A 22,612-nucleotide genomic window follows, 5' to 3' on the forward strand; every position below is an offset into this window, starting at 1 on the left:
AGGTGTGTTGCCCTGGCAGATAGGTACGTTCCGCTGTGATCAGAAGAACGTGGCTTGGGGTTGGGGAATGCCTCCGTGGTTTCATCACTGATGAAGCAGTGAATGAATTGGCGACAAGCGACTGGGAGCTGCTGCTTACCGATGGGCTCGCGTAGAACGATGGAGGTGTAAGTAGGATCAGTTGCCTCCGGTACTTCGAACGCGGGATTGGTCGCCGACTTGAACTTGGCCTGTGGCCATCAACCCCAGCGAAGCGCCCTGCCTGATCGCCCTTGTCCTCCCACGACGGGGTTAGGGCTTGCCACCCGCCGGAACTCGACCACATCAATCCCGGACTCAACATTCGACCATCTCCCCATCCGAGCCTGTCCACTCAGTCGCGGCGCTTCACATCTTCCGCCGTACACAGTGGCCCACCAGACGAAGCTGATTGCTGGATCGTGTCCAAGTGTGCATCGCTTTCGAGAGAGACAACAGTCATTTCGAGCTCGGTCGTCGGTTGTCTTCTTTGCCCTAAGGTATGTCTTCCCAATCCTCAGTTTGAAGTGCCGAGTGCCAGGGTCGGTCCGATTGGTCCACTTTGACCCATCATCAATCGCCATCATGGCAATGCATGGGCGCCGGGCGGCGTCAGACGATGCTTTTTCTCGCTTGAGTCGTCTGATATACCCAGCTCGCTCACATCGCCCCAGATCTCCTCACCTTCGTGTCAGGTCGCCGAACAACGAAATCGAGCCTCTCTCCCAAGTGCAGCATGGCTAGGATCGCCTTGTGTATGTAGATCGATACCGCAGTAACTTGAATGCTGACTTATCTGCTGAAGAGCAGACCAACGACGAACACGTTCATTCGCGACAGCAGTGACGTAACGTCGCGCCCAATGTCAACCTCTGGTCTCGACTCTTGAGCATGCCTCAAGCTCCAGGAACCAGTACGAACAGCTCTGCTCCGGCCGTGAGTGATTCTCCTCGTCGCCTCATGCTTATCGACGGCCTTATCGCGAGGCTCCTTCGGGAGGCCACACATGATTTGCGGACTAAAACTAGCTATCATGCCATTTCCCAGGAGGCCTTCCTCCGGTTCTCACATCCTCGACCCGTAACAGAGGGCCAACACATCTGAAGCCATATGAAGACCGGTCGTCGTGGCTTGCGGTCATGTGCTCACACAACCTCTTCCATTGAGCCTCGCCTCTGCTGCGCTACGAGGTACGACGGACCATATAAGCATAGTATACTGATTCGTATCGTGTGCTCTTCGTTCACACACACATACATGACAGTTCCAATTTTCGCATACTTCCACGGACGTACGACACCTACCGTCCGATGGGAGGAAGACCGCATGCTACACCTGCGAGCATATCCTCTTAAAAGTCAGCTTGCCAAGCAGCACCAACGCACCGGGACGCACCTCTACGAGGAGCCCGCCCTCCCTCCCCCCACCTGGCACCCTCGTGATGCGTCTCTCATCCTTAGCCTGGGCCCTTCCCCTGGTCGCTCTCGCGTCCGCTCTCCCTGCGCGCCGCGCCGACCTCGTCGTGCACGAGCGGCGCGCATTCGAACCTCTCGACTGGGTCGCGACTGGACGCCCAGCGGTGGATACGGTCTTGCCACTTCGCTTCGGGCTCACACAGCAAAACCTGCACCGTCTCGAGGAACTGCTCATGTCCGTCTCGCACCCCACATCCGCGAGCTATGGCCAGCACTTCTCCCCGGAGGACGTCGTCGAGCTATTCCGCCCCAGTGACGTCACCGTTGCTAGCGTCACGGAGTGGCTTGTCGGCGAGGGCATTTCGCCTGACCGGTTGAAGATGAGCGCGAGCAAGGGCTGGATCGAGGTCAACGCGACGATCGCGGAGGCGGAGGCGCTTCTTGACGCACAGTACGAGGAATTTACGCACTCTTCTGGTGCAAAGCAAATCAGTGAGTTCGCCAGATTCCATTTCAAATTTACACCTCAATGAATTCCCTCGCACAGGTTGCCACTCTTACTCCGTCCCTGAGGCCGTACGCCCACACATCGACCTCGTCAAGCCCACTGTGCACTTCTTGCACCGCATCCCGACGTCTGACCAGCTGCAGACGCGCAAGAGGTCGTTTGAGCGCCCGTCGACTCACCTCAAACAAGGCGCGAAGAAGTTGAGCGCGGATGTGACCATAACTCCAAGTCTGGAGAACTGCGACGAGCTTATCACGCTTGACTGTCTCCGTGCTCTCTACTCCATCGACCACACCCCTGTGTCGACAGACAAGAACACCTTTGGTATTCGTGAGTGCCACGTTGGGTGCTATGTGCGCTCGATACTGACTTGATTCCCAGTGGAGTTCACTCCTCAGGCCTTCCTTCAGAGCGATCTCGACATGTTCTTTGCGTACGCATCCTCGTCCATTCGTGACACACCTTTGTGGTAACCCGCTTCCCACAGCAACTTCTCCCCCAGCCAAGTCGGCACGGCTCCCCAGCTGATCTCCATCGACGGTGGTGTCGACCAGACTCAGATGACCGGCTTCAACTTCAACGGCGAGAGCGACCTCGACCTGCAGTATGCCTTCGGCCTTGTGAACCCACAACCTATCCTGCTCCTCCAGACTGGCGACCTCGTCGAGGGCGCGTCGTTCAACAACTGGCTCGACGCCGTCGACGGCTCCTTCTGCACGTTCGAAGGTGGTGACGATCCCACTCAAGACGGTATCTACCCCGACCCTCTTCGCGGTGGATTCGATGGTACGTTGATAACGCGCCAGAATGCTTCCTCGCTCTGATCGCACGACCCAGAGCCTGAATCGTGCGGAATCCTTCCGCCCCCTTTCGTCGTCTCGACGTCCTACGGTCAAGACGAAGCCACGGTCACCGCCGCGTACGCACAACGCCAGTGCGCCGAGTACGGCAAGCTCGGGATGATGGGTACCACCGTCCTTTACTCCTCTGGGGACGACGGCGTCGCTGGCGGCGGTGGCGTCTGCCTCAACGCGCAAAACCAACCTAGTCGCCGCGGCACGAAGTTCAGCCCGGATTTCCCCGTCACCTGCCCGTTCGTCACCGCCGTGGGTGCCACTCAGGTGAACCCGGGCTCGACGGTGAACGACCCCGAGGGCGCGTGCGAGCAGGTTATCTTCTCGGGTGGAGGGTTCAGCAACATCTTCGCGATGCCGGACTACCAGGCCGAGGCGGTCACCAGCTTCTTGACGAACCACCCGCCGCCGTTCACGGCTGCACAGTTCAACAATTCCGGCAATGTGCGCGCCTTCCCCGACCTGTCGGCGAACGGCGCGAACTATGTTGTCGGTAAGTGTCATTCTCAGACTTTGGAATCAAAGGAGTGCTGATCCCTTGACGACTCGACAGCGGTCGCGGGCGAGTTCGAGCTCGTGTTCGGGACGTCGTGCTCTTCCCCTGTTGTGGGCTCTATGATTACTCTCGTCAACGACGCCCGTCTCGCCGCTGGCAAGGGACCTGTTGGTATGTACTACACTATCTCGTCTACTTTTTTTAACTTATGTTATTGTTTTTAGGCTTCATCAACCCCGCTGTGAGCAATATCCGTAGCCATCACGTGAGGGAATGCTTTTCTAAACCCCACACTCCCGCAGATCTACTCGGACGCTTTCAAGGGCGCATTCCATGACATCACCATGGGCGGAAACCAGGGTTGTGGCACCGCCGGATTCACTTCGTGAGTTTCCGCCGTCTTCGAAGTGAAGCACGTTCTCACCTTGACCTGCAGAACCGAGGGATGGGACCCTGTGACTGGTGTCGGCACCCCCAACCTAGCAGCGCTTATGCCTCTCTTCTTGGGCCTTCCCTAAACGACGCGACGATGGGAGCACTAAAGTGTATATAGCGTTGGAGCGTCACGAATTTATCCGACCCCACTTTCATTGAGTGGGTCGGTATGTTGTATTTTTGTCCCCAACTTCCGAAGACGGGCATTAGGAAGCGCCACCGATGTCGACGACTGTTGCTCCGGTGAACAGGCAGAATGCATCTGTCGAAAGAAGTAGACCTTCGCGTGACCGTGCCTAATTGTGCCCACTTACGTGCAAGAGTATCATCGCGGCGCTTGCCGTTGTGTCCGGTAAGTATTCAACCGAATATTGTCCCCGGATCGCCCACACTAACTCCTGGCCCCATAATCCCCGATCGACCATTGCACCTATAAGGGCGTCGCGCTGCCAGCCAGTCACCCCATACTCTCATACCCTCAAAACACTACAATGTTCCCATTTCTCAAAGCCAATGCGCTTGTCGCTTCTCTCGCTCTCTCTGCCGCCGCGACAGGCGTCATTTGGGATGGCCGAGCACCTCTCAACCTAACCGCTGCCGACCTCGATTCTTCCACTGGCCCGTTCCTCACGTGAGTATCCCCACATCCCCAGGCTCCGTGAGTCCGTACACTCGTTGAATTTCTGCGCTTCGCATATTAGAGTAGTGAAGGGTTCTGAAGCTGCTTCTCATGTGAGCATGTCCTCCTTTTGTCCTCGTCCTCCGTACTCCTCGCTCACCGCTCACCACCACTGCACCCCACACACACAGTACTCCCAACTACTCGGCGACACCCTCGCCCCCACCGCGCTATGGAACCCCTACGGGCCGTCCGAGCAGGCGCTCGCGGTCTCGATCGACAACTCGTCCATCTTCGTCCCCGGCAGCGGCGGCCCGCAGAACGGCTTCCGGCGGACGGACATCATCGCGGCGGTCGACGGGCAGCACGACGCGCTGCTGACGCAGATGGAGACGGGCGTGACCGTCTTCCACTTCTCGGTCATGCAGGACGCCGCGCGGCCGCTCAACTACAGCCACGAGTACCAGATCGTGTTCATCGAGCCCAACGACGGCACGCACGTCTTCGATCTCCAGCTCGGTGCGTCCTCCTCGCGCATGCGTCACACCGTTGCCGCGCGCTGACGCGGGCGCGACAGGCTCGCCGTTCACGAACCCGACGGGCGCCGTGCCCGTCGCGGACGCACACTCATTCAAGCTCCGCGACCACGCGCGCGACGTGCTCTTCGAGACCGGCTTTTCCGCGGGCGCGTGGCACAACTTCGCGGTCGAGGTCGACTGGAGCGCGCGGACGCTCGCCGCGTTCTACTCCCAGGACGGCGCCGCGCTCGCGCAGGTCGTGCCGCCGACGGGCAACCCGACCGCGTCGGCGGGGACCGCGGGCCAGGGCGACTTCCACTTTACGGTGCTCAAGGTGCGTGGGGACGGGTTCGCGATCGTGTGTGGGGAAAGACATCTGGGCTGATGCTTGAGCGCAGCTGCCGTTGGTCAACCCGGCGGACTCGAGTGCGGACCAAAACGATGTCGTCCACTTTGGTATTCAGGAAGGTACGACGGAGGGACTCATCTACTCTGGGGTGTTTGTGGAGGGTAGTGCGGGTGGGATTAGTGGGCAAGCGAGCGACTAAGGACGGGAAACCGTTCAAATGTGGAAAATGTACAAACATAAATCAAACCGCGGAACGCGGAAGAACATGATATGTTTGTTTCGCTCCTGCAGGACTTGCTCGGTGTGCGGCTGGAGCACGCTGAAAGCAATCTGCATCCTCCTGCCGCGGCTGACACGACGGTATCCGAACAAGGACGATGGTCAACCTCCGGAAAATGCCGACTCGTCCAGCCTCTCACCTATATATTCCCCTCGAGCCCGGTCGTCCCGCTTTCCTTACGACCACCACATACATTCCCCTCTCCGTCCTCCTGGGCATTGGTGGAAGTAGTGTTCCTCCAGCCGGCTCTCTAGTCCCCTTCCCTGCGCACGTGTGCATAGGGAAGCAGACGACCACGGCCTCAGCTGCGGCACCGCACTCCTCGACCCCCACACCCACCCATCCCCGGTCATCATCCCCCTCGACCACCCCGGAGTGCGCGGAACACTTGGGCATGGAGGAGCAGCTCATCTAGTACGTCACCCGCTTGCCTCCACCTGCTTCCGTCCACTAACGCCCTCGTCTCGCCCCTCAGCCCGCAGCGTGCATCGCATCCCCATGCGCGGCTGACGCTCTCCTGCCGTCGTCGTCGTCAGTCCACCCAGTGGCATTCGACGTTCGCGCCGCCCCCGCCTGGCTCCTCTTACCCGTCGCGCGGTGCCGACCCCCGATGTCGGCGGCGGCGAGCGGTGGATGGGCCAACGCCGTCCGGTCACGCCGCCTGTCTGGGACGGGCGGCGCGGATGTGCGGGGTGCGGAGCGGCGCATCGCTGGGTCGAGGTCCCGAGTGGTGCGTGCTGTGCCTCTGCCGTACTAGGTCAAGCTGTGCTTACCGTGAAGGCGCAGCGTTCGCCGTGCGGATCTCGCCCAGTGTGATCGTCGAGGTGAGCGTTCCATTCGTTCTTGTCGTGGTTGATGGTCTTTTGCAGGTCCAACAGTGCCACAAGAGCATGCCAAGAGCAGCGCGACCTCTTCAAGAGCGATCGTGGGTATCCCAAATCTCCTCGGTAAGGCACTGAGTCGGTTCTTTTCAACTTCTTCTGCTGACGTACTGAGTGACGACCATTTCAGTACCCATCGCGTCTGCAGGCCGAGGCAGTTCAAGAGCCCGGACGTCGCCGTCAAGAACGGTCGTGGAAACCGTGGCGATGCAAGTGCCCCTCGGTAAGATGCTGTCTTTTCTTCGCCGACTTACTGATGGCTAGACGCGTCAAGGACAGGGTTCCGTCGCCGACAAGGAAGATTACCACAACACCGAGGCTGACAACGCGTGACGTCAACACGAAGGTACGTAGGTAAAGATGCTATGACCGCGACTCGCGACTTACAGTGCTTCGATTGCTTCAGATCCGGGAGAGAAGGAGAGGCTGGCTGAGGATTGCTTTGGAAGGGTGCCAAGGGTGCATTGAAGGTCGTTATTGGAGTCGAATTTCGTCCTGAGACTCGGATCATACGTGACCAACACCTTGACTGAAACGCTGAGTTGGATTGAACGGTTTTCGTACATACACTTGGCTGGTCTGCGTCACGTCGGGCAATTCCGGAGAGTGGAACGGAAGAAATCCCAAAAGGGGTTGACGCCGAGCACATGGGCGCCTCTGAGATTGAAGCGGAGCCTCGGCGGTCGCCGCAGGGCGCATCTCGTCGACCTGGGCGAGCGTCGCCGCCGTTCGAGCCAACGCCTACCCCGCCTTCTTCCTCCCCTCCACGTCCAACTCGTCTTTCTCTTTCGCCACCATGTCTGAGTTCTGTCCCGTCTACGCGCCCTTCTTTGGTGTCATGGTGCGTGTTGGCTCCGTCTGCGTGCGCCCTGGCTCGCCGAACTCACGACGCATATCCTGCAGGGCTGCACCAGCGCCATTGTCTTCACCAGTATGTTGCTCTCCTCGTCTCCTTCCCCCGCGGCGCTGACAGTGCAATCTGCGCAGGCATTGGTGCCAGGTGAGCCATGGAACGCGACCCGTCCTGCGGCTTCAGGAGACTAACAAATGCCCGCCATTCACCAGTTACGGTACTGCGAAGTCGGGAGTTGGCATTTCCGCCATGTCCGTCCTCCGCCCGGATCTCATGATGAAGTGCTCCATCCCGTCATCATGGCTGGTATCATTGCTGTGAGTCTCCCTGTCCTGCGCGACCCGGGCCTGACTGCTCATGAGACATTGCGCAGATCTACGGCCTGGTCGTGTCCGTGCTCATCTCCGGCAACCGTGCGTACCTGTGTATGTCCTCATGCGCGGATGCGGTCAGCTAACGCAGGGCTTTCTCAGTCAGCATGGAAATGACCCTCTTCCAAGGTTTCGTCCAGCTTGGCGCCGGTCTGGCTGTGGGTCTCGCCGGTCTTGCTGCGGGCTTTGCCATCGGCATCGTTGGTGACGCTGGTGTACGGGGCACCGCGCAGCAGCCCAGGCTCTTCGTCGGCATGGTGCGTTTTCCGTGCATGCATCCTCCTGCGCTAGTCTCATACCCCCGGCAGATCCTCATTCTCATTTTCGCCGAGGTCTTGGGTCTGTACGGTCTCATTGTTGCTCTCATCATGAACTCGCGAGCGGGTGACTCGGCGGGCTTGGTAAGTCTCCGGTTATCGTGCATAGTGTGCTCTGGGCTCACCCTCTGGCCAGTGCCACCCGTAAGCTCCGTCTTCTCGAAGAGGAACCAACCCGTAGTGGCGGTAGGAGCAGGGGACACCTTGCCTCCGGACGGACAACACCCACGCTACGATCCACATTCACGTAGGATTCTTCACTACGCGCTGCAAAGTGCCCTCTGCTCTTATAGTCATGTGCTTTACCGTGCATATAATACCACCTTGGTCGGATGCATGAGAACGGAAGGTGTGAGAAGCTGGTCGGCGTGTCCGCCAGGGACGGTTCGCAGGGCCTCGGATATGACGTGGCTCGGCGCCAGCTCGGGCGAGGCATAAACGCGAGTTGAGCAGGCTGCAGCGAGCGTCGTATAGTATGTCTTCTGTCTAAAGAGTTGAATACGCCTGTGTCGGCACCGTCTTCGTCATCAAGATGCTGTGGACTGCATCACGGATGGTGGTCATGCACGGAAGTGAGATAAGATAACTCAATGAGCAAAGCCATGGGCGCCATTCCCTGACCCCCATCCACCACCACCGACGACGTGGCGGCAGTCGACGACGGCCAAGACAGCAAGGAGGGCGATGTTCTCGTTGCTTCCGACGTCCCTGCTAGCCCTCCTCCTCTCCTCCCCGGTTCTCGCGGGGCCCACGACGCCCAATGATCTCTTCCGGCCCATCTCCCTCCAAGCACCTAAACGCACGGAGGAGCCCGTGTGCTGTCTAAGGCCACTTCCGCCGTTGGAGCCGCCCCCGTCCGAGGACGATCTGCTCCCCTCGTTTGAGGACTGGAAGACAAAGCATCTCTCCGACCCCAAGGACCAGGATGGACCCCCTCGACCAGCCCGCACGGAGAACCTTTCCGCCGAGGCGAACGGCAGCGCCGACCCCGCGCATTCCTCGCACCACGCCTCTGACGTCCCCGTCGTCGACACCGCGGACGGCACACTGGGCGACGCACCCGCGACGGCGCCGCCGCCGTTTCGCGTGCCCATCCCGACGAAGGACCGGTTCAACTACGCCTCGCTCGACTGCTCCGCACGGGTGCACGGCGCGCACAAAGGCGCCAAGTCCGCGTCGTCGATCCTGTCGAGCAAGAAGGACCGGTACATGCTCTCGCCGTGCAGCGACGCGCACCGGTTCGTCGTCGTCGAGCTCTGCGAGGACATCAGGATCGACACCGTCCAGCTCGCGAATTACGAGTTCTTCAGCGGCGTCTTCAAGGACTTCACCGTCAGCGTCGCCAAGCAGTACACCGACGACCCGGCGCACATGACGCACGCGGGGACGTTCCGCGCGAAGAACGTGCGCGGCGTGCAGGTGAGTGCCATCGATGGTGCCCGTTGTCCGCGCTGGGCAGCTGCTGAACACGAGGCACAGACGTTCCACCCGCCATCAACGCTCCGCGATTTCTACCGCTTCATCCGGATCGACTTTCGCTCGCACTACGGGAACGAGTACTATTGCCCCGTCTCCCTCCTCAGGGTTTATGGCCTCACGCATCTCGAAGAATGGCAGTGGGAGACGTGGGAGGAGGAAAGCCGGGCGAGGCGGTCGGCGGAAGAGGCAAGTTCTCTCGTCGACGTCAGTGCGGAACCTCCGAAACCAGTGCATACACCCACCTCCGACACACCCCACGACTCCAACGAGACCGACGCGGCTGCCCCGTCCTCGGATCCGGCAGACCCACTCACTAATGCCGGTGGCTCGTCAAGAGAAATCCTCGAGTCGCTCCAGTACAACCTCTCTACCCCCATACCGGACCCTTCCCCGCACACCACCATGGAAACCACGTCTCTCATCAAAACCGTCTCCGACATTCACGACTCCGCACGTTCTCAGTCCGACACATTGTACAACACGCATGTATCATTATCAACCGCCTCGTCCACACCCACTCCACGGTCCTTAACAACTCGACCTCTGCAACCGTATTTATCGACACGCAACATACTTCGGATTCTCCTTCCTCCTCTCGCTCCTCAGTCTCTACGGATGGCCACTCTATCATCTCTATCACCCCTTCCTTGTCGCCCCCAGCCCGCCCACACCAACGGGGGCGAGTCTATTTACCGCCTTATTATGAACCGGCTTACAGCGCTCGAGGCCAACACTACTCTGTATGCCCGATACGTCGAGGAGCAAACGGCAGGCATGCGTGAGGTGCTCCGTCGGCTCACGGAGGACATTGGTCGGCTGGAGGGTATGTGAGTACACACCCACTCATACGTGGCCGTCTGCTTACGCCGTCCGGATTTAGAGCAAGGCGCAAGCACAACTGTACCAGCGATCCGTAGTCGAGCTTGAGAAGCAGACCAGACGGCTTGAGAAAGAACAGCACGATCTACTGTCGAAGGTGGAGAACTTAACGGACGAGGTGCGCTGTAGCACGACCTGCTTCTACACCCTTTCTCCTGACACTGGCGGCCGTAGGTTCTTCTTGAGAAGCGCCTCGGCATTGCGCAACTCTGTCTCTTGCTTACCGTCCTCGTCTTCATGGCCCTGACGCGTGGCTCGCGTGGTGAACACGCCTACCGGAACAACGCCGTGCGTGAGTGGGGCCGCCGTACGCTGAGCTTCAGTGGCGGGCTCGTCAACCGCCTGCGCACCCGGAGTTCCACCCCTCCCCGTCTCACTATTACCGGTGGTCAGTCCCACGCGTTCGCAACCTTAGCCACGCGAACAAGCTAACCCCTCCCTAGACAACGTTGCCTTCCCTACAACAGACCCCGACACCCCCCAGCGACCCCGCCGCGCCCACCATCTGCACTTGCACCCTGTCGCGCGTAAGGCCAGCGGAACCGCCCTCACTCGCCCGCACACCCCCATCTCGCTCCGCACGCCCACCTCCCGCCACCTCGCGCACCACCGTTTCGCCGCGCCGACGTCACCCATCCGCCCCGGGATGCAGCGCTCGAACTCCGGGTCGCTCTCCCTCGGCTTCGGGGGCGTGGGGCCCGTCCCGAAGAGCGCGAAGCGGTGGGCGCGCAGCGCCCACCTGCACGAGGTCAAGGCGTCCCCGCACCGGAGCGCGCTCGAGCTCGACGACACCGCGACGCCCGTACCTTCCACCTCCGCGTCCGCGTCCACGTCGTCGTCTCGGAACGCCACCCCGAACTCGGGTGAGCGGCACGGGGACGCGTTCGACCCGACCGCGGAGGGGCAGGTCCTCGTCGTCCCCGCCGCGCTCTCCGCGTTCGACGCCGGGACGGGCACGCTCAGCAGAAGCAAGGGCAAGCTCGTCGCGCGGGGTCTCCGCCGGCCGGCAGGGCCTCCCCCGGCAGAGGGTGACGGCGAGGCGAGCGACGCGTGGGTGGACACGGACGGAGACGACGGCGAGACTGAAGGCGAGGTGGACGATGGCGCGCGGGAGCGGTCGCGGACGGTCGGACCTGGTTCTGCGGGGCTCGCGGCGCGGAACGCTCTCTGATCAAGCTCGGGCTCGAGCTGCACACAAAACGGCGGATCGGATAGGATGTGTATACTGTACATAGGGCTGGCTGGCTGGCTGGGCGGGCCGCCCGCCCGCCGTGCTTCGCTTATCGTTGCTGTCGTTTGTCGATTCGTGTACATGTTTTGCTGCTTTCGTCTGGCAGCTTGTTTTCTGGAATCCGCGTGAACCTGCAGACATCCAGTATGACAGAACATCACAAGGCGAGGACTTGTGACAGGCGGAATACACTGAGTATCCGAGCGTTGACCCACATATATTATGTGCACATCTTCGCGTCTTCCGTCTCCCGCGGCTGCAGGAACAGGACGGATGTACATGATAGCACTGCTCAGCCACCCGGTAACCTGTCCTATGTACTGTCTGCTGTGCTTGGTTTGTCGTTGCTGTCGTCAGTTCGTGGACTCTTGTGTCCGCTGCTTTCGTCTACCATAGTAGCTGTCCTCAGTCCTCTCTTCGCAGCTGGTACCCTTTTGCAACACGGTGTTAACGAGTCGACGCAGCCTATCGTCTAGTCATGACGACGGTAATTGCTCCGCCAAAAGGTCTGTGCAAACCGGAAAAGACATCGACAGATGCGATTACAGCTACAAGTACAATACACGAAAGCGAGGGACATCACCGAATCAAGGAACCGGGTCGGATATCGCAAGCCCGCCCATCGGGACGTCGCGCAGCTGGTCCCGCGCCGCGTCCGCCGCTTGCTTGCGGGCCGCAGCCTTGTTTTTGAGCTCCTCCACTTCGGCGGCCGTCTTCGCCTGCAGAGATCCGTCAGCTCGAGCCTGCAACGTGGCCGGGAAGGGGATAAGACACGCACCAGTTCTCTTCGAGGTCCGAGAGCTTGAAGATGGAGTAAGGTGGTGATGCGGACGCCTTCTTGTCACCTGCGAACACGGGGATGGTCTCGGACGGCGGGTGAAGCGCTAAGGAGAGGAGGCTCACCAAACGCGCATGCATGAACACCTCGTTCATGTACTCGTGGTTCCGGCGGTACCGCGTCAAGGCCAGTGTCCGCGTGGAGATGTTCTCCGCCTCGTCTGCTGCCCACCTCCATGAGCGTCTCAAACGCGAGCGAAACGCAAGAAACTGACGCACCGGCCGAGTCCTCGTCCTCCACCAGCCGGTTCATCGGCGGCGCCCGCTGTTGTTGCTGTTGCTGTTGCTGCTGCTGCTGTTGCTGCTGCTGTTGTTGTTGCTGCTGCTGTTGTTGTTGCTGCTGCTGCACCATGCTCATCCCCCGCTCCCTCTGCGCCCGCCGCTCGAGGACCTCCATGTTGCTGTTCTGGTGCGCGAGCATCGCCGCCGGGTTCCCGGGCAGCGGCCCTGCACCCATACCGCCCATGCCACCCATGCCCGCGCCCGCACCCACGTTCGGCGGCATGTTGAACTGCACGATCCCGCGGTCCGCGCTCGCGGCGAGCGGCGGCGCGACGCCGTTCGGGTACACCTTCTGGCCCTGGCGCTCGCCGAGCACGAAGATCGCGGGCTCGTTCACGGGGCGAAGCGGGTAGTTGCGGGCCGGGGAGTTCAGAGAGGGGACGATGGCTGTTTGAGGGTGGCGTTGAGCCGAGGTCCAGGAGCGGGAGGAGGGAGTGGAGAGTGAGATATGGACGTACTTGTGCTCTGGCCGCGCGAGTAGTGGATGAGCATGAGCTGCGGGTGGCCACCCTTGTACATGCGGAAGCGTCGCCGGACGCGGTACGCGAACTGGTCGACGCCGGGCACGAAGCCGAGTTTCACCTCACATACTTCGAGTTCCTGGACGGATCGGTTTAGATTCGAGCGGCTCCAAGCGGGACGACGGACAATACCTTGTTGTTTCCGCACGGGAGGTAATACTTCTGCTCTCTGTCCTGGTACACGATGCCGTCTGGCGGGCATTGTAACTGGGGTGTTTGGAAGACAAGGAAAAGAGAACCGTCTGGGAAGACGTTGAGCGCGAGCGGGCATTACAGAGAGACACGCACCTGGGGGCTTGTCGATATACCCCCATCCGAACGGCGTGCTCTGCGCGAGGGAGATGGCACGAATGAGCATCGCCGCTGCGTTCTCCTGTGTTACTTGGGGATAGATCCCCAGGGAGTCGGGATAGCGCAAGCAGACACCATCTGCGTGCGCGGCTTGTAGCGAGGTCATTTCGCAAGGCCGGATGAGCAACGCGAGCGAGGATGAGGAGGTGGAGGTCAAACCGAAGTTCAGCAACTCGCGCGGCGCGACAGCCCCTCGTTCGAGCGCGCACGCCCACGTGGCCGGACCGCGCGCTCCTGAGTCCTGAGGATCGCCCAGACTCATGAGCACGAACTTGTCCTCCTTCGACGAACTCGGTGACTCCAGTATGGCTACCAAGTACGCATCTCGACTTCTGGGCTGGCCTCGGCCTACAATCATGTTTGACAGGTCCCTCGCCAGTTGCCTTTTCTGCAAGATCATCAAGGGTACGCTACACTTAGTATTCACAAACCACCTCTTGCCACTGATAACTGCGCGATTCGTCCCAGGTGATATCCCTAGCTTCAAGCTGGTAGAGACGGAGAAAGTGTTCTCATTCCTCGATATCGGTCCTCTTTCCAAAGGCCACGCGCTCGTCATTCCCAAATGTGGGCGCTGAACGGAATCGCACCGTCACCCATCGAATAACTGATCGCCCCCAGATCACGCGGAGAAGTTCCACCAGCTTCCTGATGAGGACCTCGCGGACCTCCTCCCGACCGCGAAGAAGATTGCGCTTGCTCTGGGTGCCGAGAACTACAACATTCTTCAGGTACGTGACCCCTTTTGCGTCGAATGACTCATGCTGACAACTCGTTGGGACCGCGCAGAACAACGGACGTATAGCCCATCAGGAAGTTGACCACGTTCACTTCCACATCATTCCCAAACCCTCCGCCACGGACTCGGAGGGCCTCGTGGTTGGTTGGCCTGCCCAGAAACCTTCCATGGACGAGCTGAAGAAGTTTCACGAGGAGCTCATTTCGAAGCTATGAGTATGAATCATAAGGACAAAGGGGATTGTATGATATCACACTGGACGAATGAAGCCATATCCGAGCACACTGACTGATTGACCTCTCTGATGCACCTCGTGATATGTACCCTTTCGCCGGGAAGTTCTTCCAAAAGGACCAAATACGCCCGATCCGTCGATTGAATTGGGATGGGACACAAGGTAGGCCATCCCTGTTGCTTTAACGGGTACAAGGAAGCTTATGCGCCACTCTGGAATTCCTAGGAACATGCTTCTATATCCACATAACACACACCGTCCCAAACGCATCGGTCAAGAACACCGTCAGGGGGTCCGAGGAACCCACCTACAACTCTACTGTACGACCGAGTTTTCGAACGAGTTTCAACTGAAGACAACAGTCAATTTTTTGCCACGCTGTGTCTTCTGAGTGGCGCAAACGCTACTAGTGCATAAATTTCGAGGACGGGCACCCACTCTTCGTATCATTCCCGCTATCCCTTCTTCAACCGCTCTCATCCTCCCTCATCACAGTTCGTTCTTATCAACAGCCATGGAGGAGGTCCCCAAGGAAAATCATGTCCGCAAGATCAACGACTACATCACTCTCCGCCGCGTTTTCGTCAGTACTTGAGACATCTCGCAGATGTAGCGCTTACCCATCTCTCCCTCACTCCTTGGAAGGACTCGGCCCCCGCTACAGGCTCCTCAAACAAACGTCCTGCGGATGCGTTGGAACAATTGCATGTCTCAACCCCGCCAAAGCACCGCACCGTACAACCTGTCGCTGAATCTCAAACCATCGCTGGGAAGAAACGGAAGACGGAATCCTCACGCATGAGTACTAGTAAGTCCTCCTATATCCCACATGCCGCATCGATATCTCGCCCTCATGTTTACCGCGAAGACGGTGCGGACCATGCGACGCCGACCCGGTCAGCGACCAAGCCCTCGCTCATCACGTCCTCTTTTCAACCCCACGCGCCGTCTCGCACAGCTCCCAGAACGCTCTCCACCTCCCGCACCCAACCCCCTACCGAAACCAAACCTGCTTCCTCACAAGCCCCTCCCCATCCAAACCCCTTCCGCGACCGCCAGGGTCGCCCTCAGGAAACCCCAACGCGCCGCCCGCGGCAAGACCCAAAGTCACTTCGAGCCACTGGCCCAGCACCAGCGCCCTCGCGCGCCCACATCCCGACGCCATCCCCCCGCCGTGAGGTCGCGCGCTCTCCACCGCCCCCGGGGCGCAAGCCGGTTCACGCGCACGACCGACGCGCTCGCGATGCCACCCGCCCCGCCCCGTCCGCGCGCCCGCGTTCCCCCGCGGCCCCGCGCACGTCGGACGACGCCGAGGCGCGCCGCGCTCGGCGCGAGGCGGAGGTGGCGGAGCGCGATGCGATGGAGCGCGAGCTGCGCGCGGCGGGGAAGCTCGCGGCGGGGGAGCACCTCCCGCGGCTCCGGTTCGAGCTGCCCAAATTCACGAAGAGGGCTGCGTGAGGCGGGCGTTCAAAGTGCGAGGTGCAGAGAGGTGCAGAAGCTGTCGAAGCACAGCGCGATGGGCGTGAGTAGTGTGTTTCGTGGTAAGGTCTATCATCGATGATCGATGATCCTGCATCGACAAGCTATCTGGATGTGGGTATAGTGTGCTGTTGTCGCCACTAGTACTTGGTGGCAATGTTATAACAAGGACAGAAGTGCAGATTTTTCAGCGCGGTCGTGGGTGACATCTTGCGAAATTTAACGAACAGGGCTTCGTTCAATGGCAGTTGTCCCAAGTCTCCTAGACAGGCTCCTCGCGACGTCCAGAACCTCTGAACACGCTGACAGTGATGTGGGCGCGCAACGCAAACAAACGGCGAACGAATGCGCATGGAGTCGGGGGCTCCGCAAGCGCGTTAAAATTACAAGCATGCGGATCTTGAGTTAGCAGGTGCCGTCACTTGGTGTATAGCGTGACCCCAGGTCTATTTATCCTACTGAGCCGAACCAGGCGGAATACAGAGGGCCCAGCCGTTCACCGCTTGCTGTGATCGAGCCCGTCAGCTTTTCGATAAATATATCCGTGTAAACGCCGCACACACCTCTAGTATGAGTGGTGATGCGAGGACGCCTCTCTAAAACCGCCCCGCCGACGTCTGATCAACTCGGAGGGCTCTCAAAGACGACGCGCTCGCGCAACGTCCATTTTTGCGCTGTGACTGCGACGTCACGACTGGCCGTCGCTGTGAGAAACATAGGCTGGCCGATATGCGCCGCAGTGTCCGGGGACCCGTTTGTCAGGCGTTAGGGCGGGGAGTTACCGTTCTTTTGCTGATGTGGGGTGACTGCAGCCTCGTGAAGGGGGTCCCGAAAGTCTTCAGATCAGCTCCGGTCCGGGGCACTGGGCTCATTTCTTCAAATCCAAGCAGTTGAGGCTGAATGTCGGCCAGTGTGCGATCATATTGGTGATCGACAATCGTGTGCTGAAATGCTGGAAGGCAAGATAGCGGCCAGTCTCCGCCTGGATGAGTCAGTCGCGAGTCGCTTACCAGTCCAACGGTGAAAGAGGCTCTGAAGTATTTGCAATGCGCCGGACGAGGGCCGACCGATGATCGCTCGCTTTGCGATGGTCTGCCGCCCGACGTGTATAGAGCACAGACATCGCAAGGCGACGACGAAGCAGCACAGACAGCGCGTCCGCGCTTCAGACGAGCCCATTGAGAACCAACGAGTGCAACAATACACGACTTTGGAATGCGGCAAGTGTTCCAAAATCGCGGACTGCTACGTTGTCAGCGTGTCGCGGCTTTCAGCCTTCCGACTGACAAAGCCGAGCCACGGTCGACGTGCATGACGAGACATGGTCAGGTCCCAACACTTGGCGATGCCGATGGCAACAGATGCACCATTGATAACGGCGGCGGCAGGAGTCGGGACGCTGACGACGGCGAGCGAGGTCTCTGGGGCGTTGTGCTCGAGCTCCGACACACACTCCGACGGGGCGATGTGTCGGAGTTCCAAGCCGAGTGGAAGAGCTCACCAGGACGGATGCGCAGAATTGCCTCACAACGTCGCGGACATCGCTCTACCCCTCCGGTGTTGGCACATGGGACCCTTCCACTCCATGAGTGTGTTGCAGACGAGGCGTCGTCATCTTCTTGAAAGTACGCGGGCCTGAAAGAAACGTGCCAGGTGATTGAGTGAGATACAAGGACGACACAGGGTACGAGGACGACGCACCCGAACGTTGAACTTGTCGACGAGCGGGCCTCGGGGTTGAGAGGTATGCTGCCCAACTGACAATGTCAATGGATATACTGCAAAATGCTGCCGAGGGGGCACTTGGTCGACTTGAGGCAAGGCGGAACGGGAGGAAGTGGGGGAAGGGAAGCAAGGAGGTGAGGCAATTTCGCGCTGCAGAAAGACGCCCCGCGGCAATTGCCGGACGGTCCGGTTCACCGGGGTGCACGGACCTCCCCGAGTTGAGGGTAAGTGATCCGGAACACAAGAGCACTCCTCCTCATTAAAATGCGCCAACAGGCAGCACTGAACACAAGATGGTGGTGTGAAAATACAAAATAGGCCGAGAACTTCCTGCTTCGACGGTAAGCTCAGTGCCCGGAGTAGGGAGGCAATTCCACTGCATCTCTGTGTACTACGGCAGCAAAGTTCGATGTGGAATACGCCGGAGCGGCGGCGGAGTCCGCATACCCCGAGCCCCCGTCGGAATTTTCCTGTTTCTCGGGGTGATCCTACAAACAAAGTGATGAGAACTCGTGTTTGGATGACGCACAAACTAAATACACAGAAACCCAAAGGACGCACCGTTTCGTTCCTGCTCCAGTTCCAGTCTATAGACAAGGGGTCGATGCGGCGCCAGGAGCGGTGACCGTTGATTTCGTGTTCGAGGAAGTCGGCGTAGCGCTCGATGATCATAACGCCTTCCGACAGCCCGGACCTAGTCGCGGCGATAAGGTCGTGCTCTGCTTGTGCAAAGCTGCAGATGGTATCGGGAAGAACGAGTTCGAAAGTTGCCGTTGGGGACCCCGGCTACGAATAACGTGTGAGCGGCACCATTGGATATGAAGAAGGGCGATGAAACTGACGTGAAGGCAGAGAGAAACCCGATAGCCTTTCCGAGCGAGAGCAGTGCGAACTTTGTCAATCACCGCACTAAATTGCTGTAGATTCAACCGCAACGTGGCAGAGTATCGTTTCTGCGCCAGATGTCAGAGCCCGCGAAATCGGACGTATACATATGCCCACCGTATATGAAACAGTTGTTCCGAATCCCTCTACGACCGAGGACGATGCCGGTGCCACAGCATCGGAAGTCACTAGCGGTGCCAAGGAAGGATCGGGAGTCATGGCGTAATCTAGGAGGATCGGGTTGTAGGAGAGCTCGAGGGCAAGTATTCGCGTGCCTGGGTGCAGACGACGGAGATCCATGTGCCAGTAGTTGCACTCCTTCGGGGGTCGTTTCGCTATCCGTTCTCCTTGAATATACCCTGTCTCCGCAACGAAAATGTAGACAGACATGCGTGGTTGCCAATGAAATGTATGCCTCGATTCTAGCGGCCTATCGCAATGTTAGTTTCTGGATGTGAGCGGAGCTTGGAGAGAATCACCTGACACCGCTGAACTCGATCACTGTTTCCACTTCAGAGTCAAGTTTGTCTTCGTTGACGATGAAGCCTAGTCAACAGTGATCGGCTTTATGAGCCAATACGGATATGGTTCAAGCACAAGAGCGTACCGTAGCCAATGTCAGCTGAATGAGAAACATGATTGAAGATCTTGGGACTGGGATGAACGCAAGGGATCGGATCCTGTGTAAATGATCACAGCTATTTTATGTCTATGCCAATGTGGTTTCGGGACCTACTGTGAACCAGAACGTCGGAGGTGTTGTGCTGTAACTCTTTTGCAATGATGTCTGCTGACGCGACTGGATCGAACCCTTGACAATGAGAATTCAACCGCGGTGAGAGCATGGGCACGCTAACCTTGATAGGCATACACGCCTTGATATTTCGACAGCCATTCGACGCAGAATAGGCGTAACTAAAAGAGCGAATTGAGTTCATCCGTCTCGTGGTCGTGGGCACTCGACGCACTCGCTTGTCCAAGTGAAAGGGTCCGTCTTGTCGTTTGCTGCGGCAGATTACGAGCATGCCCTTCTTTGAAGAAAGTATGATTCACCGTCCGGTTTGAAAGTTTGAACCCTGTGAAGAAGTCAGAGAAGTTGAGTCGGAGACGCGACGCGCACTCACCGCCATGCGAGGGGCAGGAAATCCTCATATGCACCGGCTGGCTCGAATGCAACGACCACGGTCACGTTCTTGTAGTTGAGTGAACCGCGCCTGCCAAACATGTGATCAGTGAGACCGAATCCGGGGCCAAGAAGGCGATGCAGAAAAATGCGCCCTACGCCTTAATGATGAACGTCTTGGAGGAACACAACATAGCCCACGGGCGAGAGCGCCAGCTGATAGCACCCCATCTCTACTAGGTAGCGAGAGATTGGCAGATAAAGCTTCCATTCATCACTCGACAGCAGCAAAGACTCCGGCGGTGCGGGAATTTCGAGAATGTTCTAGCACACACACCCTGGCGACAAACACTGTCGTCCTATTTCCGGTGACGAGACACGAATGCATGGTCCATAGGTGATGGCAAGATGCGGCGCGGCGGGTGTTGAGAACACAAAACAAAGAGGTGAAGGCAATGATCGAATTGGCGTGCACGTGTGCAGTACCGCGTCGACTAGCGCTCGCTCCGTCATGTTACTGTAACGAATATCACGGTGTGACCGCACGTTACTGTTTCGCCGAGCAAGGGCCGGCCGCGGACCCTGCGATGGACGGCTGGAGTAAGAGCTGGATTCGGAATCTAATAGGTGATGATACAGTACGATCCTATGGAAGGTGGGGAGAACCATCCATGCAAACGAGGCCAATGCGTGAGAGACTGCCGAAAGGTGTGTCGTGAAGAACATATATGTGCTGTAGCGAAGTGAAGGACGAAACTGAGACAGTGCGATACTGATACACGCGGTAAGCTACAGGAGGGCACCAGAGTCCCGGGGAGGGCTGCGATGATGCGTGATATGGGTACATCGCGGGTACGAGCCAGGCGGAAAATGAAGCAGCTGAACAAAGTCTACTTTTCCCCGGTTCAGAAGGACTGCTCCGCGAGCACCTCCGATATCTTGATGGTCAGGCTGTCCACCTTCCGCATCTCCGCCGGGAAGTACGCGACGCCACCCAGGCCTTTTGCGATGATGGTGCGCTCGATCAGGCGGTACGCCTCCGGGTCGTCCTGGCGGCGGATGCGGCAGACCAACGTGCGTTTCCGGTTGAAGACGACGAGGTCCTGCACGCGCGCGTTCCGATTGTTGGTGCAGACCATCAGCTCCGGCAGCTGGATTTTGACGACGAGCTGCTTGACCTCGCCGCGCGCGATGGTTGGCTTGTTCATCGAGCGCAGGCTGCGTTTGTCCAGGCGTTCTATCGGGTACCCGTGCGCCTGTCGAGTCATGTCCGCCACGTCCATGATCGGGCCGATATCGTGGTAGAATGGGAGGACCGTGACGCTGTTCGCTTCCGTGAACGGCACGCACTTGTTCTTGTGCCTCGGCCAGTCCGCTCCTTCCCAGAACAAGACATCAGCCCCCACACAAAACAACAAGACAACAAGGAGCGCGCGCCGGGCGACTCAGCTGAGGGGAAGCACTCACTTTGGCACTCCTTCGAGCAATACTGCGCCGCGTGGCATTTGCTGCAGAACTTCACCTCGCCTTGCTTCCGGCACGCCCCGCACTTGCGCTCCTCCAGCACCCCCTCGACGCCCTCGCGTTGTCGGATCCACTGCTGGACCGCCGAGCGCGCCTTGGACCCCGTGCCCGGATAGAACTCCTCGGGCGTGACCCCGTCCGCGTCCGCGACGAGCAGGTCCGCGCCGTGCTCCATGAGCGCGTGGATCACCTCAATGGCTGCGTTTTGCAGCGCCGCCATGATCGGCGGGCTCCCGAACCGGTCCTGCGCGTTCGGGTTCGCGCCGTGCTCGAGCAGGAGACGGGCTAGTGACGGCTGCGGCGGGTTCATGCACGCGAGGTGGAGGGGCGTGTAGCCGACGACGTCCGGTGGCGAGGTGGGGACGTCGAGGTCGAGGAGGAAGGCGAGCACGGCAGCGTGCTCGCCTCTGTGTGGGCGCGAGGAGTAGCCGTGCGAAAATTGGGCGCCGTAGATGGTGAAGTGGAGGTAGCTGTATTCGAACGGCGTTTCGTGTCCTAGGAGGTCGGGCGCGGAGCCCTCTTCGACCATCTGTGAAAAGGTTGTGAGACCGTGTGCGGGCAACGAGATATAACGAGTGTACCTTTTTAGCGGCAGCTAGGTCTCCCCAGAAACAATTTGCGGCAAATTCGCTTAGGAGGCCTGGCTGGAGAGCGTTCGTACCTGGTGAGACTGTTGAGCTCGGCATCTTATGGAATTCTGGAATACTCACCTCGTTTGTACAAGATCCTAAGTAACTGGCCGCCCCGGTCGGCCTTGAGAGGTGCCGGTAGGCTCAGTATCTCTCGCATGTCCGGGGGGATCACGAGACCGCCGCTTCCATAGTGCGCCCTTAAGAGCATAGCCATGAGACCAGAGCAGGCTTGGCAGAGAGGAGGTGGGCTTTACAGATGCAGAAACAAAGGCCCGATTTCGAGGTAGAGATGGACACTGATGCGCGGGGCAGCAAACAGGATAGTTGACTTGTGGCGAGGTGGAAGTGGAAGACAAGCAGGGCGGGGCGCTGGGGCAGTGTGCGAGTTTTGTCACGCCGTAACTGCGTGTATGTGCATCTGACAGAGACAGACGGTACTAGGGTTCGGATAAAGCTGAACGTGGCCCTCTGATCGCTGCTTCGGAGGCTGGAGAGGGTGGTGGCTTGAGTAGTGGCTTGAAAAGTTAGTAGACGCGGCTCGGAGCATGCAAGACCCCGGCGCCAGTCCGCAACTCCGACGAGTTCCGACTCCGCCCGGGCCGGGCACCCAGCGAACACTTGCTTAGTCATCATTCCTTATCGTGGCTGGCTGCGCTACTCCCATGGCCACTTGATCAAAAGTAAACCACGACGTCTTCCAAGAGCACGATTCAATCGCCGCAATCTCCGACATGGCAGTACAGCTATCTCCGGGGCATCCAGTTCCCTTCTTCTCT

General features: G+C 59.1%; 9 protein-coding genes across 9 annotated transcripts; 6 read left to right on the forward strand and 3 right to left on the reverse strand.

Annotated features, from left to right (window-relative positions):
- Window positions 1-1,459: 1,459 nt before the first annotated feature.
- BXZ73DRAFT_77452 (subtilisin-like protein) lies at window positions 1,460-3,809 on the forward strand (the record flags this gene model as incomplete). The annotated part of the gene is made up of 9 exons (XM_048022669.1): window positions 1,460-1,925; window positions 1,981-2,271; window positions 2,323-2,374; window positions 2,429-2,727; window positions 2,779-3,288; window positions 3,349-3,462; window positions 3,516-3,532; window positions 3,594-3,676; window positions 3,728-3,809. The coding sequence occupies 9 exons, from the start codon at window positions 1,460-1,462 to the stop codon at window positions 3,807-3,809; spliced, it is 1,914 nt and encodes a 637-aa protein (XP_047878025.1).
- Window positions 3,810-4,217: 408 nt separating this feature from the next.
- Window positions 4,218-5,411, forward strand: BXZ73DRAFT_46636 (uncharacterized protein; the record flags this gene model as incomplete). Its single annotated transcript, XM_048019726.1, has 5 exons — window positions 4,218-4,357; window positions 4,428-4,458; window positions 4,537-4,864; window positions 4,923-5,197; window positions 5,262-5,411. 5 exons carry the CDS (start codon window positions 4,218-4,220, stop codon window positions 5,409-5,411), a joined length of 924 nt encoding a protein of 307 aa, XP_047878026.1.
- A 1,758-nt stretch (window positions 5,412-7,169) lies between these two features.
- BXZ73DRAFT_89904 (V-type ATPase) lies at window positions 7,170-8,062 on the forward strand (the record flags this gene model as incomplete). The annotated part of the gene is made up of 7 exons (XM_048025435.1): window positions 7,170-7,214; window positions 7,277-7,308; window positions 7,439-7,532; window positions 7,600-7,639; window positions 7,700-7,854; window positions 7,906-7,998; window positions 8,024-8,062. 7 exons carry the CDS (start codon window positions 7,170-7,172, stop codon window positions 8,060-8,062), a joined length of 498 nt encoding a protein of 165 aa, XP_047878027.1.
- A 536-nt stretch (window positions 8,063-8,598) lies between these two features.
- Window positions 8,599-11,899, forward strand: BXZ73DRAFT_89905 (UNC-like C-terminal-domain-containing protein; the record flags this gene model as incomplete). Its single annotated transcript, XM_048025436.1, has 6 exons — window positions 8,599-9,333; window positions 9,394-10,220; window positions 10,276-10,390; window positions 10,447-10,660; window positions 10,740-11,365; window positions 11,861-11,899. 6 exons carry the CDS (start codon window positions 8,599-8,601, stop codon window positions 11,897-11,899), a joined length of 2,556 nt encoding a protein of 851 aa, XP_047878028.1.
- Window positions 11,900-12,090: 191 nt separating this feature from the next.
- On the reverse strand, window positions 12,091-13,600 carry BXZ73DRAFT_46662 (uncharacterized protein; the record flags this gene model as incomplete). Its single annotated transcript, XM_048019732.1, has 7 exons — window positions 12,091-12,222; window positions 12,278-12,367; window positions 12,407-12,550; window positions 12,690-13,009; window positions 13,081-13,222; window positions 13,276-13,385; window positions 13,432-13,600. 7 exons carry the CDS (start codon window positions 13,598-13,600, stop codon window positions 12,091-12,093), a joined length of 1,107 nt encoding a protein of 368 aa, XP_047878029.1.
- A 250-nt stretch (window positions 13,601-13,850) lies between these two features.
- On the forward strand, window positions 13,851-14,448 carry BXZ73DRAFT_46852 (HIT-like protein; the record flags this gene model as incomplete). The annotated part of the gene is made up of 4 exons (XM_048019766.1): window positions 13,851-13,899; window positions 13,963-14,061; window positions 14,116-14,225; window positions 14,284-14,448. 4 exons carry the CDS (start codon window positions 13,851-13,853, stop codon window positions 14,446-14,448), a joined length of 423 nt encoding a protein of 140 aa, XP_047878030.1.
- A 534-nt stretch (window positions 14,449-14,982) lies between these two features.
- Window positions 14,983-15,926, forward strand: BXZ73DRAFT_77456 (uncharacterized protein; the record flags this gene model as incomplete). The annotated part of the gene is made up of 3 exons (XM_048022670.1): window positions 14,983-15,051; window positions 15,114-15,276; window positions 15,337-15,926. The coding sequence occupies 3 exons, from the start codon at window positions 14,983-14,985 to the stop codon at window positions 15,924-15,926; spliced, it is 822 nt and encodes a 273-aa protein (XP_047878031.1).
- A 2,093-nt stretch (window positions 15,927-18,019) lies between these two features.
- BXZ73DRAFT_101291 (uncharacterized protein) lies at window positions 18,020-19,782 on the reverse strand (the record flags this gene model as incomplete). Its single annotated transcript, XM_048014855.1, has 11 exons — window positions 18,020-18,160; window positions 18,234-18,458; window positions 18,515-18,625; window positions 18,675-18,987; window positions 19,037-19,103; window positions 19,165-19,237; window positions 19,294-19,356; window positions 19,415-19,472; window positions 19,526-19,562; window positions 19,611-19,633; window positions 19,682-19,782. The coding sequence occupies 11 exons, from the start codon at window positions 19,780-19,782 to the stop codon at window positions 18,020-18,022; spliced, it is 1,212 nt and encodes a 403-aa protein (XP_047878032.1).
- Window positions 19,783-20,585: 803 nt separating this feature from the next.
- BXZ73DRAFT_46793 (ankyrin) lies at window positions 20,586-21,993 on the reverse strand (the record flags this gene model as incomplete). Its single annotated transcript, XM_048019755.1, has 4 exons — window positions 20,586-21,058; window positions 21,148-21,733; window positions 21,786-21,865; window positions 21,915-21,993. 4 exons carry the CDS (start codon window positions 21,991-21,993, stop codon window positions 20,586-20,588), a joined length of 1,218 nt encoding a protein of 405 aa, XP_047878033.1.
- Between the last annotated feature and the right edge of the window lie 619 nt (window positions 21,994-22,612).

The sequence above is a fragment of the Epithele typhae genome (assembly GCF_022376455.1).
Source record: "Epithele typhae strain CBS 203.58 chromosome Unknown BXZ73scaffold_23, whole genome shotgun sequence".
NCBI classification, from domain to species: Eukaryota; Fungi; Basidiomycota; class Agaricomycetes; order Polyporales; family Epitheliaceae; genus Epithele; species Epithele typhae.